The sequence below is a fragment of the Tyto alba genome, unplaced genomic scaffold, assembly GCF_018691265.1.
Source record: "Tyto alba isolate M040663 unplaced genomic scaffold, T.alba_DEE_v4.0 Super-Scaffold_18, whole genome shotgun sequence".
NCBI classification, from domain to species: Eukaryota; Metazoa; Chordata; class Aves; order Strigiformes; family Tytonidae; genus Tyto; species Tyto alba.
In genome coordinates, this window is record NW_024881280.1 from 9,176,897 (window position 1) to 9,194,124 (window position 17,228).

At 35.2% G+C, this 17,228-nt stretch overlaps 1 protein-coding gene across 7 annotated transcripts in view; it reads right to left on the reverse strand.

Moving 5' to 3' along the window:
* The window catches only part of TTBK2 (tau tubulin kinase 2), a 103,843-nt gene that overhangs the window by 44,521 nt on the left and 42,094 nt on the right, over positions 1-17,228 (reverse strand). For 4 of the 7 annotated variants that reach the window (XM_042790846.1, XM_042790845.1, XM_032984608.2 and 1 more), the window contains exon 7: positions 16,676-16,750. The exons of 2 other annotated variants lie outside the window; for them this stretch is intronic. In XM_042790846.1, the coding sequence (XP_042646780.1) occupies positions 16,676-16,750 (75 nt within the window). Of the gene's footprint in view, positions 1-16,675; positions 16,777-17,228 lie in introns of all 7 variants that reach the window. One more of the 7 variants, XM_032984610.2, reaches the window with a different exon arrangement.

Consider the following 17,228-nt stretch of genomic DNA (forward strand, 5'->3'; position numbering starts at 1 on the left):
CCTATCAGTCAGGCAATGACTGAGAAGTGTCTTTAGGTTTTGAATTAAGAAACCAGCTCAAGCAGTGATCCCCACCTTCTCGGTGCTGTCTCTAAAGCTGAGTTCTACAGGGCATAGCAGAGTAGGCAGAGAAGCAGTTGCCTACATCACCTCTATTTCCCTTTGGTAAAGGCAGAATCCTCCTTTCCTATGTTCTTCCCTTTAAAAAGTCAATTTCCTAGATCTTTTACTCAACAGGAATATATTTCCAGGATTGGAAATATATACAGTTCTACTTCTTTGGAATCTTTTTTCATACAAATGGCTTCAACAATTCACATTCCCATCCCCGCTTTTTTGTGGAGATAGGCTTTGCAATCTAATGTAATACCTAGCACGTGTTAGCACCAGTTTAAAGTAAATCAAAAATTCAGGTATCATCTGGGTAAGGAAAGATCAAGCAGTTGAAGTACAATCGACATTACAATATATTATATACCTCAGTTAGTTTTCACTGTATATACAGCTCTTCAAACCCACACTTTTAGCTCTATATAAGAACCACATCAGACACTCATAACTGAGTACTTGCATTTAGAACTCTTTATCGACTCATCTCCTACCAGATGTCGGTATGATACGTTATTCGGACTCAGATCTACCTAAAAAGTCATTGTGATTTCCCAAAATTGATTGCAGCTGTCTGATCCCACACTACCTAGTTCCAGCCGAAGCTGGGTAACAAACAGAGTTAACATCTAACAGTACAATTAAATTTTGCTATTGTGAGTTCTAACAGACACATGGTGACAAATGAAAATTTAACTCCAACTGTATGTGCTATAAAGAGCATCACCATCTCTAATACAGCAATATTTGATACACGAACCAGCTCCTGAGCTACTCAGTTTTCAATCCGGAGTATTTACTTTGCCAGTGTGATGCACTAGCTGAAAATGGCAATCCTTCCAAAGCTGATTCACAAGTAGACAAAAAGTCTGGTGAGCTGGAGGTGGTAACAACCTATTAAATGTCTGTCACAAACCTGAACTTTCTGCAGTGAAAAAAATTACACAGGATAAATCTGCCGTGTGTATGTTTGCTTTGCCCTGTCCAACCTTTCTTCTTCCTGTTGTACCAGGAGCTGAAGCAAAGATTACTGTAAGGGGAAAATACTACCTACATAAACCAGCTAATGCTTGGGCTGAGAATTTCCCCCAGACAGCAGAATATCATTTTACTTCTCCCCATAAATAAAAATGTTACAGTTGTTCTGCATTATGGGAAGTCCTGTGCTCTTAGCTGACTGGAGAATTCAGACCTTCATTTTCAATTGTTTTGTATATATCATATTTAGTATTTATAATGATAATATCATACATTAAAGAGTTGCATCAATCCAGTTGTAAACTTATTTCAGTAGTATACTTATTTGCAACTAAGAATGAGAAGCAAAAGATCTCAAACAAGCCAATATGCATAAAATAACACACTTTCCTTCTTTTAGACTCTTCAAATTAATTTTTTGTAACTCAGCAGAGAATTTAGTCCATATCTTGGAAAGAATTAGAAACTAAAGTTTCTGGTTTGATTTTAGTTTGCTTCTATTTTCACCAGCAAACAAATTTTACTGGACCAAACCATCTGTCTTTCTACTACAATAGCTTTTTTAATTTCAAACAAATAGGACAGCTTTCAATGACTTTCAGTTCCTGCAAGTTTAATGAAAATGGGTGATTAAAGCAGAACCGAAATGAGTACCTTGACACGGAGGCAGACAATTAAAATTAAATCAAAATGGCTCACATCCATCTTAAGAGACACCATTCAGCTGGTCAGTCACCATGCACTTTAGAGGGCAAGTAAGCACATGCCTAGTCCAGAAACTGTGACTATGTTGGAAAGGTATAGTATGAAGCTGAAAATACTAAGAAATTTAGAGGGTATAAGGGAAGCACTACACAAAATCATAGGAAAGCAGTAAGTTTCACCATTCATAGAATAATATTTTTTTTTTCCAAAGATAATGTGACATTTCAGTGGAAAAATTATTTCTGGGGTTTTCTTTTTGTTTTTTTTTGGTTTTTTTGTTTTGTTTTTTTGTTTTTTTGTTTTTTTGTTTTTTTTAAAGGACTGTTACAGCCCATTCCCCTGATCACCTATCAGTTCTATAGAACGTACAGGAACTGCTGTAACAGAATATAGAACAGCTATACAGCACACCAGAATTTCTAAATTAAATTGTTCAATGACTGCTAGATATGGTATCAGTGTTCTGCACACCACAAGAACGGAGAAAAAAACAAATATACCCCAACAATTACAAAGTATTGTATTATGAGAATTAAATCTTTTCCATATCTCAACTATTTATCATCCTGTTCCTTCAGGCAGGATATTAATAGATTGTGCACTCTTTCTATTTTTCACCCCAAACACCAGGTGACAAAGAATATTCCTCTGAAAGAAATAACCATACATGATTTTAAGTTGTTCATTTCATTTAATTATTGCAATATACCATAGAGATGTTATAAAATAATATCACGCCACATGAAATTCATATATCCATTCTAGTTCTGTCACCTTCTAAGTAAATTCATAATGCTCTTTTTCCATCTTTTACAGTAACTCACTACGTGCTTTTTCACCATGTACTATCACACACAAGACACCAGCTGTCTGTCTCTGTAACACTGATTTCCTACATTTCTTTTTTGTCTTGTCAATAATGCAATCAGACTTGCAAGGATCATGTTCAGTGGGCACTGAAAACTTCTGAATCCTGACAATTTAATAGTTATTTTAATCTCTTTATTCAAAAATATTGTCTGCACAAACCTCTCCAGGCAAACTCCCTTGTCTGCCTTATAAAGTTATCACTAATTCAGAAATTGAGCCCCAAATGACTAATGTCATAATTCTTTCAACTCATGCAGATTCCTGCTTACAATACCAATAAAACAAAGGGCTCTTGCCTTAGTCTCTCCAGCAAATAACCATTTCCATGTAGGACATTTTGACGTAAAAATCTAAATCTTTTTCAGTTGCTCCTGGGATTTAGGGGAGGAAAAAAAAAAAAAAAAAGATGAATTAGGCTCCAGTCTTTGTTGACTTAGATTATATGAGGCAAAGAATTAAGGAGTATGTATAGGTTATTTAAGAATGAAGATCTATGTTTTATACCTCATATTGAATAGCTCTGATATTATATAATAATTCCTTTGCTACAAAACTGAAAGTTATAAAGAAAACTTAAAGCTGTAATAATTCATCTTAGACTCTTCAGCAGAACTCCACTTACAAAAACAAAGCTTTTTTTCCTTTAATGTATTTCATCTTTTTAAAAGCTATCAACTATCAAATGCTTAGCTCAGAGTTTAGAAGATCTTGCAAACCTCATCTATTTCCAAAAATATATGTAATGTAATCTGACTGATGCAGATTTAGTGAAGAAAAGCTGAAAACATAGTTTTAAAATATTCATTCTTTAAACATTTTCTTTCTTCTACAGTAGCAAAAGGTACATAATTTATTTTTATAGACATGAAAAGACAGAAGTGGACTATAACAGGAAGGGATAAGTTTCAAAAAAATTATCCTAGTCCTCTCTTCCAACACTACTTTTGATTCATTATTTATTTGTAAAAATATTTATTTTAGAAAGAAAGAACATACAGTAAATAGTTTCCAACTCTATTTTCAGGAGCTTAGTGCATTCTATTTGGCAGATGAATTTTATCACACTCCTTTTATTTTTATTTGTGCCATAACAGCTGAACTGATTTTGCTAATTGCTGTAAAACACACAGTCAGTGCAAAAACATTATTCAAATAAATTAAGATTTACACACTGAAGATTTAAAATATTCCTTTGTTTACAATTTCTTGTTCATTCTATGCCTTTCTGCTTATTTATAGAGTGTTCACTACAAAACTATTACTTATTTTTAATGTTTTACAGTCCCAGGTCTGGAATCTTCCCAAGAAGTGCTGAAGAGAAGTGAAGAAAGGTGGCTGTTAGAAGGCAGATCTCAAAATATACAGTTAAGATACCGGTCCTATGATTTAAGCTAAAACTTCAACTTGCCAACTTTTTCCATCACGTCAAACTCCTCATTAAGTCCATAACAATGAAAAATTTGACATAATTTAGCTCTGTTGCATCATACCCAACTTGCCTGTCATGTCTTCTTCCTCCCTTTGCATAGATTAGAACAGATATTTCTAGAACGTGTTTCAAGAAGCAGCTGACCCAGTGCAGTGCTCTACAGAGACAGACACTACTTTTGGTCCTGGCAGAGCATAGTGGTTTTCGCCAGCTACATAGCCCACGCAAAGCTTCACACTAATACAGCTGAACTACTTCCAGATTTAAAGTTCACTGAGGCATTTACGTGACACCTTTGAGATTATCACCGTATGTTTCTTCTTCTTTGTTTCAGCACCTGCTACCTTTACTTCTACAGTATAGAGAGGGTATGGGGCAGGTAAAGAATATTCATTCTCAGTACCTTTTTCCCTCTCCTCCTGTTTTCCCCCTGCACTTTATAATACCTCATACGCTCTATTCCCCTCCCTTATTTCATGAAATCTAATCACAGATGTGGGAAGGAATAGGGGAAAATCTGAAGGGGTAAGTGGAACCCACAGTGATTTGCTAAAGGTTGGTTGAAAGAATTTGATAGGGAGGAGCCACTGCAAGTTACATAGCAATTTAACGCCTGACATTACTTCACTGTGTTCAGTGCCTTCTTGACATTAGTTTCTTTGTTAGACAAACAGTATAGAAATTAATAAAAAGAATTCTGGTTTTAGGCTTGCCCAGTTATAGACATTTCATCCTGGGAACTTCACATGCCAAATTTTACCATGCACAGGTCTTTGCTTTGTGGCCATTAGCGCTGAAGTGTCCAGTAGATCACGCATGGCTTTCATGCAAATGTTAAGGAGGAAAAGTAACTTTTTGTCACTTCCCTGCTTCAAAAAATTATGTTGCCAGATAATGGTGTGTTTACTCAAAGAGACAACTTATGCAAGGTTTACTCTAAAGTATATCGATGTGTAAATGCCTCAGTGAACTATTACACAGATAGGAACTTATTAACACACGTTTTGCTTCCTTCATCATCCTTCCCATAATCTGAATCTTTCTACGACAGTAAGGAGGAGAGGGTAATGGTGTTATTAGTCCAGTACAGCAGTAATGAAGAGAACCCTTTGCTGAGCTTGAGCAGATGAACTCCGTGGGAGCACTGGAAAGCTCGAGTGCTTCTTGTGCCATTCCTTAATAGTTACATAGCTCTTGCTCCATGTCACAGGGTGCCTCCATGCTAAGCTTGAGAATGCATGCTGAACTCTTCAAGTTCTTGTCTTTTTCAGAAACAGGTTAAGAGAAGGATAAAAGGGAATAATAAACCATGACTACCTTAAGGTTCAAATTCCTCCCCGTAACGTATCACATATAGTACATAGCACCTACAACTGCAGAAACAATCCTTTCTCACCTTCATCATTGGCAGCCTAGACAATAGCAACCTAACTACAGAGCAGTGCAACTATTAGTGAGACATGACTCCAGTAATCTCTACTCACACAACAGTGACAGTGAAAAGAGAAAGCCAAAAAGAAGTTGATGCAATATCTGATAAGGAAATAACCTAGGAACTGAAGAAAATTTTATCGGAATAGAGAAGGCATGTAGATAAATTTTAGAGAAATTTGCATAAGTTTCAGTGGAAAAAATAATATGATTTAGTGACAACTTGGGGGTAAAAATGAAATGAAGAAGAGGAGCTCAAAAAATGTATTGCAAGTTTAAGTGACAATATATGTTACATGTGACACAGGCAGTATAACCACGGAAGATGAGAAGATTTCAAGAGGAAAAATAAATATGATTTTATTTGTTTAGGTGCAAACATGCAATCCTCAACTAATTGCATCCCTGTGTACTGTACTGTTAAGGACTGAGACAGAATATTACTGACAATATGCCAGCAACAAAAAGCTTCTCAACAGGATGAAACACCCACTGAACAGTATGTTTAACAAAATGACATGGACCATTACTGTGCAGCATCTGGCTTTCAACAGCTCTAGTCAGGTTTGGTAGATAGGTCTTTTTAGACCAGTTAACATATTTTAGCCAACTATTTATTATATGCTTAATATGGAACAATATGAATTGAAGCAGCTCTCTGGAACTTTTTTGTACTATCTCATTATTTTTCATATAATCCACTGCATTTAATACTATGTATTAATAATATGTATTCATAAAAAACATGTCCTAGTTGTCCTTGAATTTTGCTTTTATCTGTGTCACTCAAAGCAGAGAATGTATCAAGGAACTGCTGAAGATACTATGTATCTTCCTGCTTTTTAAATAAAAACCAAAATCTGTTAAGTTTTACGATTTTCTTGAATTGACCGAAGTGCTGCCAATCATTTAAATTTAATAAGCAGTCTCAATCCAAATTTTAATCCGAATGCAATGTTCAGTAAGTACACTTGAACAATTTTCAGTATATAGACTCTTACTTATAATAAATGCATGCAGTCAAGGAATTATTCAGGAGTAGTTACTGATACAAATTCTAAATCACCAGTGGCACTGGGGCAAACAAAGAAAACTGTACCAGTTTTAGTCAGTACTATCTGTGGACCACTTCTGAGACTTTTTCTTTAAAGTAATATCAATGTTTGCAGATCAAGCTATAACAGTGTTTACTTGAAAATGAGATTAAGTAGCATATATGAGCAATCCATCTACAAGCAGTCTGAGGGTCCAAATTGCCTTAAGAGAGGACGAAAGATTTTCAGTGATCTTTTCTTCTTACAACAGTAAAGCTTCACTACTGCTCCTTTAGTTCTTAAAATTATCCAATTTTTTTGCTCATCATAAAAAGCATTTAATGGATATGGCTTCCACTCTTTCTGTGCCATAAAAACTACGTTCTCTTCCAAACACAGAAATAAGCAGTCCACAATTCTTCTGCCAAGCTGACAGGATGTAAGGTACAATAAGACGGAAGTATTCTCTAGTTCTCCTCAGCAATCAAGATAATACAGAATATTAACAGAAACACTGTGCAATTCAAATGCATAAACGTTCCCAAATTTTCATGAAGTAAAAAACAAAATAAAAGAATGAATATACAAAAAAAATTATAGCTTCTATCCCTGTATTTAACTTAAGTACAATAGACTTCAAAAGCTTTCAAAGTGCAACGCTCTGGGGGGGGGGGGGGGGGTGGTTTGAGGGTTTGTTTTGTTTTGGGTTTTTTGTTGGGATTTTTTTTTAATAATTCAGCTTCTTGAAGTATATTTCCAGGACACCATCTGTCATCTCAAAGAGAAACTTGAAGATAAAACACTAATTTGCTGGAAAATCCTCAGAACCTGATGACACTGAAGTAAGGCAAGCAGCACTTACCTGATTTTGTATATAAACACCTAAACAAAATAACATGTTCATTGTTTGATGTCAGGAGGTTTGTAACTGCTTCCCTAGAGAATAAAAAGATCTAAACATTTGCATTCACAGTTGCTTTCACTGCATTTTTCTAAGGGTCAGACTGTACCAGCTTTAGCAGGAGTCAGAGACAATTTTGTTACTGACAGGTCACCAGTAAAGACCATGAGTAACTACTCAGAAAATTTTGGTGGATACTCTGTCTCCTTTGGATTTGAATACTTCTGTTAATGTTTAGAGTAAGAGGTTTGTGACTTCTTTAATGCAAAGCATAGGAAAAAAAAAAGTGCTACATGCCTTAGTTGTTCTAAAATCAGAACTTCTCAGCTTGGTAAGATTTAAGATTTCAAATTTCCACGTAAAAATAAATGTAGCAAGTTAGAGCTAAAATACAGTAAACCTCCTTAATCTACATGAAAATAATGCTATTTTGATTTTTTACTTATTTCAAATAAATATGGGAAAGTTTAGACACTTGAAATTAAGGCCATGCTAAACAAACCTATGACAGTGAAAACTCCAAGCTCTTCATTTTGTTTAAATAACAACTGAAGAATGATCTAAAATCTTGTCACTGGGAAGGACAGGAGAAAGGTGAGAAGGTGGAAAGCACTCATAGGGTAACTCTCCCTTTCACCTAAAAAGCCTTATTTATCAAAAATACATACACAAAACAGTCTCAGAATATGTTTTAACCCACTAGTTAGGACACTCTCAAAGAGGAAGCCCGTGTTCCAAACTAAGGACCAAACTGGGCAAAAAGGAGTTTTCTCCTTAATTCATTCATCTTTGCTGAGTCCAAATTACCAGACTCAGGGGACTGGCTGTTAATGTGACTCATTAACTGCCTGCCAGTCAGTGAGACCTGTACACTAAGCAGAAAAACACAGGTGTTTCAGACAAAAAGGTTTTATCTAAATATCACCTTCCTATGGATAGTTTTTCAGTTGTGTTTTTCCCTAGCTTTGTTAGCTCAGCTTGCGTACATGTTCTATTATTTCTGCAAAATAAATGCAATTCAGTTATTTATAACCTGAAGTCCACATAAATAAAAGACCACAAAACTCAGGCCTGAGATAATACATGATAGTTGAATTTATGGATTTTTAAAGAATTATGATCTCAAATTGATTTTTAAAGTTTATCTGTTTAAATGCAAAGACTAGCAGCTTTTTTTCTCTTATTTTGCTTTCTTTATACTACATTTAATAGTACCTAAAAGAACAGTCGTGGTTAACATTCACTTTAAAATGGGAGTGATGACAACTGCCCAAGAGCTAGTTGTAGTACTGATGATGTTAAGAATGCAAATGTCCTTTGTATTTTGTCCCTCAAGGTTTTCTACTTGTGCACCACAGGTGACACCTACACTTTTAATTATCACCAAGTAAATAGAGACATGTTAAGTGAAGGCTGTATGAAGTTAGGTTTACATTCAAAATGTATCATTTATTCTTTGTCTCAAGAAAAACCAGATGCTAGTACTACTTACTTCAGCTATCACTAGGACGAAGGGAAACAAAATGGTAGGTAACGTAACCCTTGGACAACATTCTCAAAGAAGCAATAAACAGTAGACTATGAATCTCGTAAATATACTGAATTTGCATCCTGCTAAATGTATTTGCCTGATGATTAGAGAAAGTCCCCCCACAATTAAATTTTAATTACCCTGCTTTGCAATAATCAATTCTTATCTACACCACTAATTCAATTATTGGCTTTCTCTCTGCAGTTTATTCCCCTGCCCCTGTTTCCTCCTTTCTTTGAACAGCCTATGTCATCCCCAGCAGTTTTTGTTCTCCTTCCCACGCCCATTTTTCCCTCTTCTGAACTCTTCTGTCAACAGACAAGGCTCCTCCCACCAATTAGTGTTTTCTTACCAACTTCCATTCTAGAATTTAATTCTACTCCAAATACCTGCATCCTAGTACTGTCCCCAACATGTAAAATTTAGTTTCAGAAGCCTATGCACACACAGACACACACTGCTGCCCAAGTTTCCATATTCCTCATCCTATTCCCAGCTACACACATATCTTTGCTCAAGGCTTCCCAAAAGCATATGTGGTCAATATGTTCCAAGCAAACAAAAATAAAATGGACAAAAAGGCAGGGTTCAAACCACTGAGAACAGCAGCACAGTTGCAGAAAATGTTGTTCATGTGCCATTTGTTTATATATGTTTTTCACAGTTTAGAACAGACTGGTATTTCTTTTTAGATACTGCATTTGGGTGTTCAGAACAATTTTATTCTAATAAAATAGCACTAGATCTTCAATGCACATGAATCCATGTACAGATGGAAAAAAAAACAAAGTGCACCAATGTAAATAGTAAACTATATGTTAATAGAGTGAATGCATTTCCAAAGACCTTATCTGCAACAGTTATATTTTTCCTATTACTCTTACAGTAAATATACAATATATAGAATAAGTGGCAGAACAGGTACATTTCATCTGTACCCAAAGGCTTGTAATGCTAGTACTGCCTACATCGAGAATGTGACATTTGCATTCACGATCTCACCCGAAAAGTTTTAAGCTTTTTCATGATATATTTAAGTCAGGCTTCAAGTTCTTTAGCTAATAAACCAAGGTAAAGTAAATTGAACAGAAATATAAAATAACATTACATAAGCTCTCATTCTGAAACAAGTGTGAATTATTCTACACCCTTCCAAGCAACATTACAATATACATTTGTCATTACGTCCTTTCTTACATCCTTCATAATCCTACAAGCTGCAACAAATGTTTATTTCTGACTTTTAAGTTCTAATGTGGTAAGTTCAGATCATATAACTTAATGAACTGCAGCACTTCACTACTCTCTTCAACATGTTCATACATTACAAATATCTTATTACTGAGATACAAGGGACATAGCCCTCTCTTTGAGGTTAGCTACTCACATACATCGTCAGACAGTCGCAAGAAAGGACAACTGTGTTAAAATGAATCAATTTCAAAATCAGCAGTAAAAAAATAATTTACAGTACTTCTTCTGAGAGAGAGCTATTTATAGCATGAAAAAGTTCACAAAGCATTTTTTTTGCTTTATATTTTTATGTTAATCTATTTTTCTTTCAGTTTTAAAGATTTACCAACTGAAGCAGACCACTGTAGTAAAATGATACTATAGTAAGAAAACTGCAACCCCAACTATTTCATTTTAAAGCCAATACCTGGAACAACTCAGAAACTGTCTGCTGACTGAATAACCCTGTCTAAAGAGAGTCTAAAAACCCTGGGTCCTTAAGATGACTAATAAAGGTATTTCCTTTTGAAGTATGTTCAGACACTGGGACAGACTAGCAACACTTCAACACAAACATTTTAATTACATAAAGTCATCTCTGCAAATACTTCTTACCATAAATTCCTGAAATGAACTCTTACTCCTGTTTTTATGAAGAGGGGTGATAATTTTCCATAAGGAAAATGCTGAATTAAAAGTTGCGGTCCAGATAATGATTATGGAATACCAGAAAAGACGAGTCCTCCTTTAACAGCTGCTGTATTATAATCAATTCTATCCCTTTTTACCAATTTTACAACAAATTACTATCTACAGTTGATGTGTAAAAATAAGACTTAGAAACTCTGCATTCACTTGGTAGGGAAGGGAATAAAGACAGCTACAACTAAAATATTTGGGAAATACACTGGAGATATAGTATTTTGTTGATTTCTGAAAAAGAGTTCTGACATCATTGGAGACAGAAATTATGCAGTTCTTCAGAGAGGCTATAAAAGGCTATTCAGGCTGCAATGTGGGAAACAAAGCTAATGTAAAAAAAAAAAAAAAAAAAGAAAAAAAAGCCAACGGCAGAAGTACAAGGGAAACCAGAAGAATAAGGAAGATGTGCTTCTATGTTTTTAGAAATTTATTCCCAATTTTAAAAACTGGTGGAACTCTGCTGCTCTAACTCCATGCCATCCTTCATACTGAAAGCTTGGAATGGATGAACGAAACAACACATCACTGGCTAGGTCCCCAAGCTGAGGAAAACCTAAATGATAATTAAAAAGATAAACAGATACTTTATGTGAATCATTTGTGCCCTTCAGATATGTAAAAGTAAGTGCATTCTGCAGCAGTAGTTCATACTAAAACTGCTGCTTACTGACTTTAAAAGCTTAAGCTTTGTGACTGTTCTGCACTTTTCTTGAAAAGAGGGTTTGATAGATACAGAAATGTGGGAATAAAGACAACATTAATACCTACAGAAGCAATTTCTTAGATTCCACCATATCTTTGGTGGATAAACTACAATATGTCTCCTTCACGTCTTATTTTTTTACTTTCAAAATCAGTCATACTGTCATCTGGCTGCTGCCAACCAACTGAAGGTCATTTTAGATAATCTAATCCAAGAGTGAAAAATCATGCTATTGAAAATCCCACTGGGGAAAAAAACAGTGAAGTGGGCTGAAAACTGCTTGCTCCTCAAATTTGTAAACACACAGTTCACATGTGGCACTCCAAAATGCAATGAAAAATACAGTGTTGAATAACCAAATTGCTCACTTGGCACTCCTCTTCCTGTTCTTTAAATATTACTTTCTGAGAAGCTCGTAATATTAAAAACCTGCATTTTTCAAAACTGTATTTAGATAGGAGCAGCTACAGCTGAATGGGCTCCCTGGTAGCATGGTTTTAATGGTGATGAAACACCATGGAGTCTGACATTAAAATGCGGAGTACAAAGATGAACAACATCCCTGAAAACGACACGGAGATGCCTTAGGATCTGACAAGTATAACAGCAAAACCCTGGGGGATCATTTAATACAGAAGTATGGCTTGAAACCTTCATGGAATTAGTTGGGATGATCTTCAAGAAAGGCTTTCTCATTTTACGCTTTCTGCCTTGACCACTCTTTCAGGGGAAAAGTCAAAGGAGACATCATAACTTCTCAGGAAAAAAATAACAAACTGACATCAAAAAATCCTCCCTCCAAACCTGTCCATAAGAAACAACTAATAACAGCCAAAGTGCAGTGTTGAAACTATTTTTTTCAGTAATTCAAAATCAGAAGCCAGCAATATGTAACATGGCACATGCATAACTAAGACTTCCTATCATTCACGTATGGTTTCTTGTATTAGAAGATAGTATTTTCCATAGGCAGTACTATCTCCATCTTTGTGTAGTTCTGTACAGACTGGCACTTAACTCTGCTCCTTGTTGTTAAGCATGCCTTCCATTTAAACCTTAAATAATAATGAGTTGTAACAGACTGTATTTGAAGGTTTAGAAGTCAAATAAAGATTATTGTCAACTCCTACAGATAATGATGACACTTTTCCAGTTATGTTTCCAAACAGAGGTTTAAAAAAAAACAATGAGGTTTTGGATGGTTACAGATATCTCCCTCCCAATATAAGGAACAGTCTGAAATAAAGCATGAAGTTCCTTTCTTTAAAAATCTGGAAGTAAGTAATGGAGGCATGTCACCATCTTTGCTACCGCTTATCTTTACTGTGAATGAAAGATAATAGGATGTGCAGGCAGAGATCCTTAAGAGCCTTAAAAATTAAAATAAGTAGCTTGTTTGGTGTTTTGGAAGGGTAACATAATTAAAAAAAAAAATAAAGAAAAAAAAATCACAAAGTGCGTTTGCAGTAGCGCCCTGGATTTTGGTGTTTGTCAAGGCAAAAACCTTGTATTCATCAAATCAGAAAACGGGATACTGTAACAGTCATGTCAGGGGATGGTGAAACTACACAAGAACTTCAGGTTTGTGGATAACAACAGACAATTAACAAAACAAAAAAAAAACCCTATACATACACATATGAACGTATGCCCATATCATACAGAAAACACTGTCAGTATATATACAGAGACTGGATGTAAAGACATATGAAGTCAAAACTGCCCATGAGGCTCAGTGATAGGATGATGGTATCACATGCAGTGATTAGGAACAGAAGTAGCTCTGAGTGGCTGGCATGGGAGAAAGGAGACTAAGAGCACGCTGAGTCTGAGTTCATCGTAAGATATTCACAGAGATACTAGAGACAGTTTTAGTTTGAACAGAAGGAAACAGTATTGCATCAAGGATATCATGAACATGAATCATGTGCCTAGAGATAAAAAAAATGTGTTTATGAATGAGGCTATCTGAAGATAAAGGGGAAAAGGAGGGAACATAAAACTAGACAGGGATATGCTGAAGAAAGAAGATTTGAAATTAAATTGTGAAAGAAGCTGGAGCCAGAGGAAAATCAGATAAAGCAAGACTGTCACCAGAGATAAAAAGACAGAGACTACATGGATGCAGGCTTAAGACTTGTATTAATGGGAAATGGAGAAAATTGAGAATGGGAGAAAAAGCTGACAGGAATTACAGGAGACAAATGCTAGTAATGTTGAAACAAAAAACTAGCACAGGAGAAGAAGATGTGTGTTGTTATCACATGGGTGTGGGTGAAACCATAAATTGGCCTGATGGCATAATTACAGAAATTTTAAAATTCTGGATGCTAACACTGCTTGGTAAAGACAAGCTAAACATTTTCTTTCAGCTGTAGACTAATCTATCTATGCAATTTTCTTTGCAAGCTTGATTACATTATGATCCCTAGATAATTTCATTAATACATATTTTTTAACAAATAAAATAATTTCAACTTACTAATATATGAGCCATTATTAATTCCAAGGCAGATTAAACCAGAGTAGCTTTATTTGTTGTGGACTTTGTAATAAACTCTGCTTATGGCAAACAACAGCAGAAGAAACAAAACAGTGAGATAAACCTTATTATATTTCACAGTAAATCATACATTAAAATACACTCTTATTCTAGTTAATATGTCAAATATCTCATTTTGAAACTTCTCTCTAGCAATAAACAACAATCAAATGAGAATTCAAGAAATAGGTGCTCCCACAAAGGAGGAAAAGATAGATTACACTCAAGATGAACTGAAATAAGCAGTACTTAACCACAAGCTTTGTTTGCCTACAGTGCACAAAAATCCTGGGAGCAATTTTTGATGTAATAACATCTATTCACTCTAGAGAATAATTTAATTTATCATGGAAGATAGAGCTGCTTTTAACTTAATTCTGCAGCCCTTTCAGGAAGGTAGCAAAGCATGGCAGCAAGATGAGAAACCAGACTGCAGTGAACACAAGTAGATCTAACACTATTGTAAAATTTGCCCAAAAGGAGTCTATGCTAATGCATTAAAACCCTGCAATCAAATTAATATGATGTGTGGGAGACTTAGTTCCACAGGCTATGATTTGAAGTATTATAGACAGGTAAGTGGCACATGAAGAAAATAATGTTCCAAACAGATCTATACACCATAGAAAGATGAGGGAGAACCAAGTCCATGCTAGGGAAGCGTCTGTGTCATCAATGCATTTCTGTGAATGGAAACAGGTATGTTTGATAACTACCGTAATAACAGTGTGAAACAAAAAAGCAATTACTACAGATAGCACCAAAAATAATTAGGTTCTCTAATCTGAATGAATCTTCATTTCTACTTTAAAGCATAAACATTCTCTATTAGAATATTGCTGGGACTTCATCAAAATTTCTCCATATTCATTAGCACTACTGCCTGTTTGTGAACCTCACTGCCAACATACCATATATGGCACCTGTAGTAAAATCTATACTTAAACATTGGCCACTACTTTCCATATAAGATCCTGTATTCAGCCACTTGAAACTTTCTGCATATTTAAGCTGAAATTCTTCATATTAGATGACTGGTTTTGTGGCTGCTTGCTTTTAATTCAGCAAATCATTTCAAACTTTTCTCAAATGCAGCTGAAACAAATGTTTGTTTATTAACCTCCACAATAATTTGTAGAAAGCCTATATCCCCAGTGTGCCTTCCAATGAAGACAGACAAGGTAGGATTTGCGAGTGTACCATGGTGATGTCAAGGAATATTCTACTAGCTATCCAAACCTGGTTATGCCCAAGCTTTTGAAAAAATAAATTTCACACAAACTCAATACAGCCCTGTGTGAATCAGACATCTAAATTCTTCAAATGTTCAATCTGTCATGAGACATAATTCCATACAGAGCTGCAACAGCCTGAATTTCTTTTCTGTCACTCCTTCAGAACGCTTTCAGGTTTTATTGTGGTGCAAAGAAAAGAAACAGAGCAAAGAAAATTTTACTTAGTTGCATTTTCCTATTCCAGTGGGCACCAAAACTGCAAGGAGAAGAGAAATTAGTCTAACTGGAAGCGAAGCATTATGAGGAGGTAGATACAAAAAGGAAACATGAGAGGACAGATCAAACAAAAGATTCAGACTAGAACAAGCACAGGCTTAACAGAAATGCAGAAGGGTCCAAATGAATGGTTGAACATATAAGTAGCCACCAGCACAAACTTCAGTCAAATACTGGAATACACCATGGATTCCCATGTTTTATAATTCCTCTTTTTATAACAGATCTGAAACAAGAACACCTAATCACACTGAAGTCGTATAAAACTCTGATGCATTCCTCAGTCTTGGTACAATGGACTGGAATTAACTAAGAGTGCAATGGTGGGTAGCTTAATGGTTTGATAAATTTCTCATTTCCTCTTCTCTTCTTGACCCGAGTTCAAAAAAATAAAGCAGTCTTCCTCACCATAAGGACCTCTTTTCAACTTCTTGTTTGAACTTCAGTCAAGTGAATACCACCTATAAGAAGATTTATACTAGAAAACTGATGATAATTTATTCTTGTAATTGCCTTTTTGTTTCAACCCCCTTGCCAGTTTAAGTTGCATTTTGTCAAAGAACTATACACCACCTTTCTTCTCTAGCAGTCTTGAAGTTAACTTCATTTTTTAATCTCCATCTGTTGGAATGTATATGCCAGCCAGTGGTGCTGGTCAATGATTTCTGGAAGGAAATACAATCCTATCATAAATTCTCCTGCTTTCAACCATATTCATATTAGCCTCTTCCATCTTTTTGAGTTAACAAACAGATTTATGGCCACAAGAAATTCCTTAATGTTGGTGAAAATACAAAGCTGCCAGAGGACCAAACCTGATACTATAATTTCCAAAACTTCTGATTCTTTTAGAACACAACATGGAAATTCAAGGACTCAGGGATGACACATAAAGTCTCAATGGGACTGGATTCTTTCTGCAGAAGTCAGGTATATAGAAAATTAGGCTTATGATAAAAATCTAAAAATCAACCTTAACTAAGGAACAGGTTCTTACCAATAGAGTACTATGTTTTTTGGAGAACATGCTTTTACATTGTTCCAGGTTATTTGCAGTATCTGCTGAAGAAATCTAATGAAGTTTAGAAGAAGGATAGCCTTAAGGAGAAGCACATAGCACATTTAATGAAAATATTAGTAAATTTTATTAGTAAGCAAGGCCAACAGTATGGTTGCTATCTATACAAGAGCCATTTCTGGCTATTAAGCACATACAAAACTACTGTCTTCTTTTTTCCCCTCACTGCCACTCTACTAACACCAATTACACTGTCAGAAAATTCTAAACAGATTAAATTGAAGAATTACTTCAGTTACATTGTAGGGCACTGCAATGAAAAACAAAAGGCAAGAACTGAGTTGTTACAGAAGAAAGAATAGCAGAAATATTAAATTTTCTGTTGTTATCATCTATTTTTTCTGAAAACACTACTACTGGTATGTGTGTGCATATATATATATATATATATAAATTACAGAATCTTGGGAATTGTTTTCTCTTTGAAATTACAGGTCAGTTAGAAAAACATTATAAGCAGCCAAACATACAA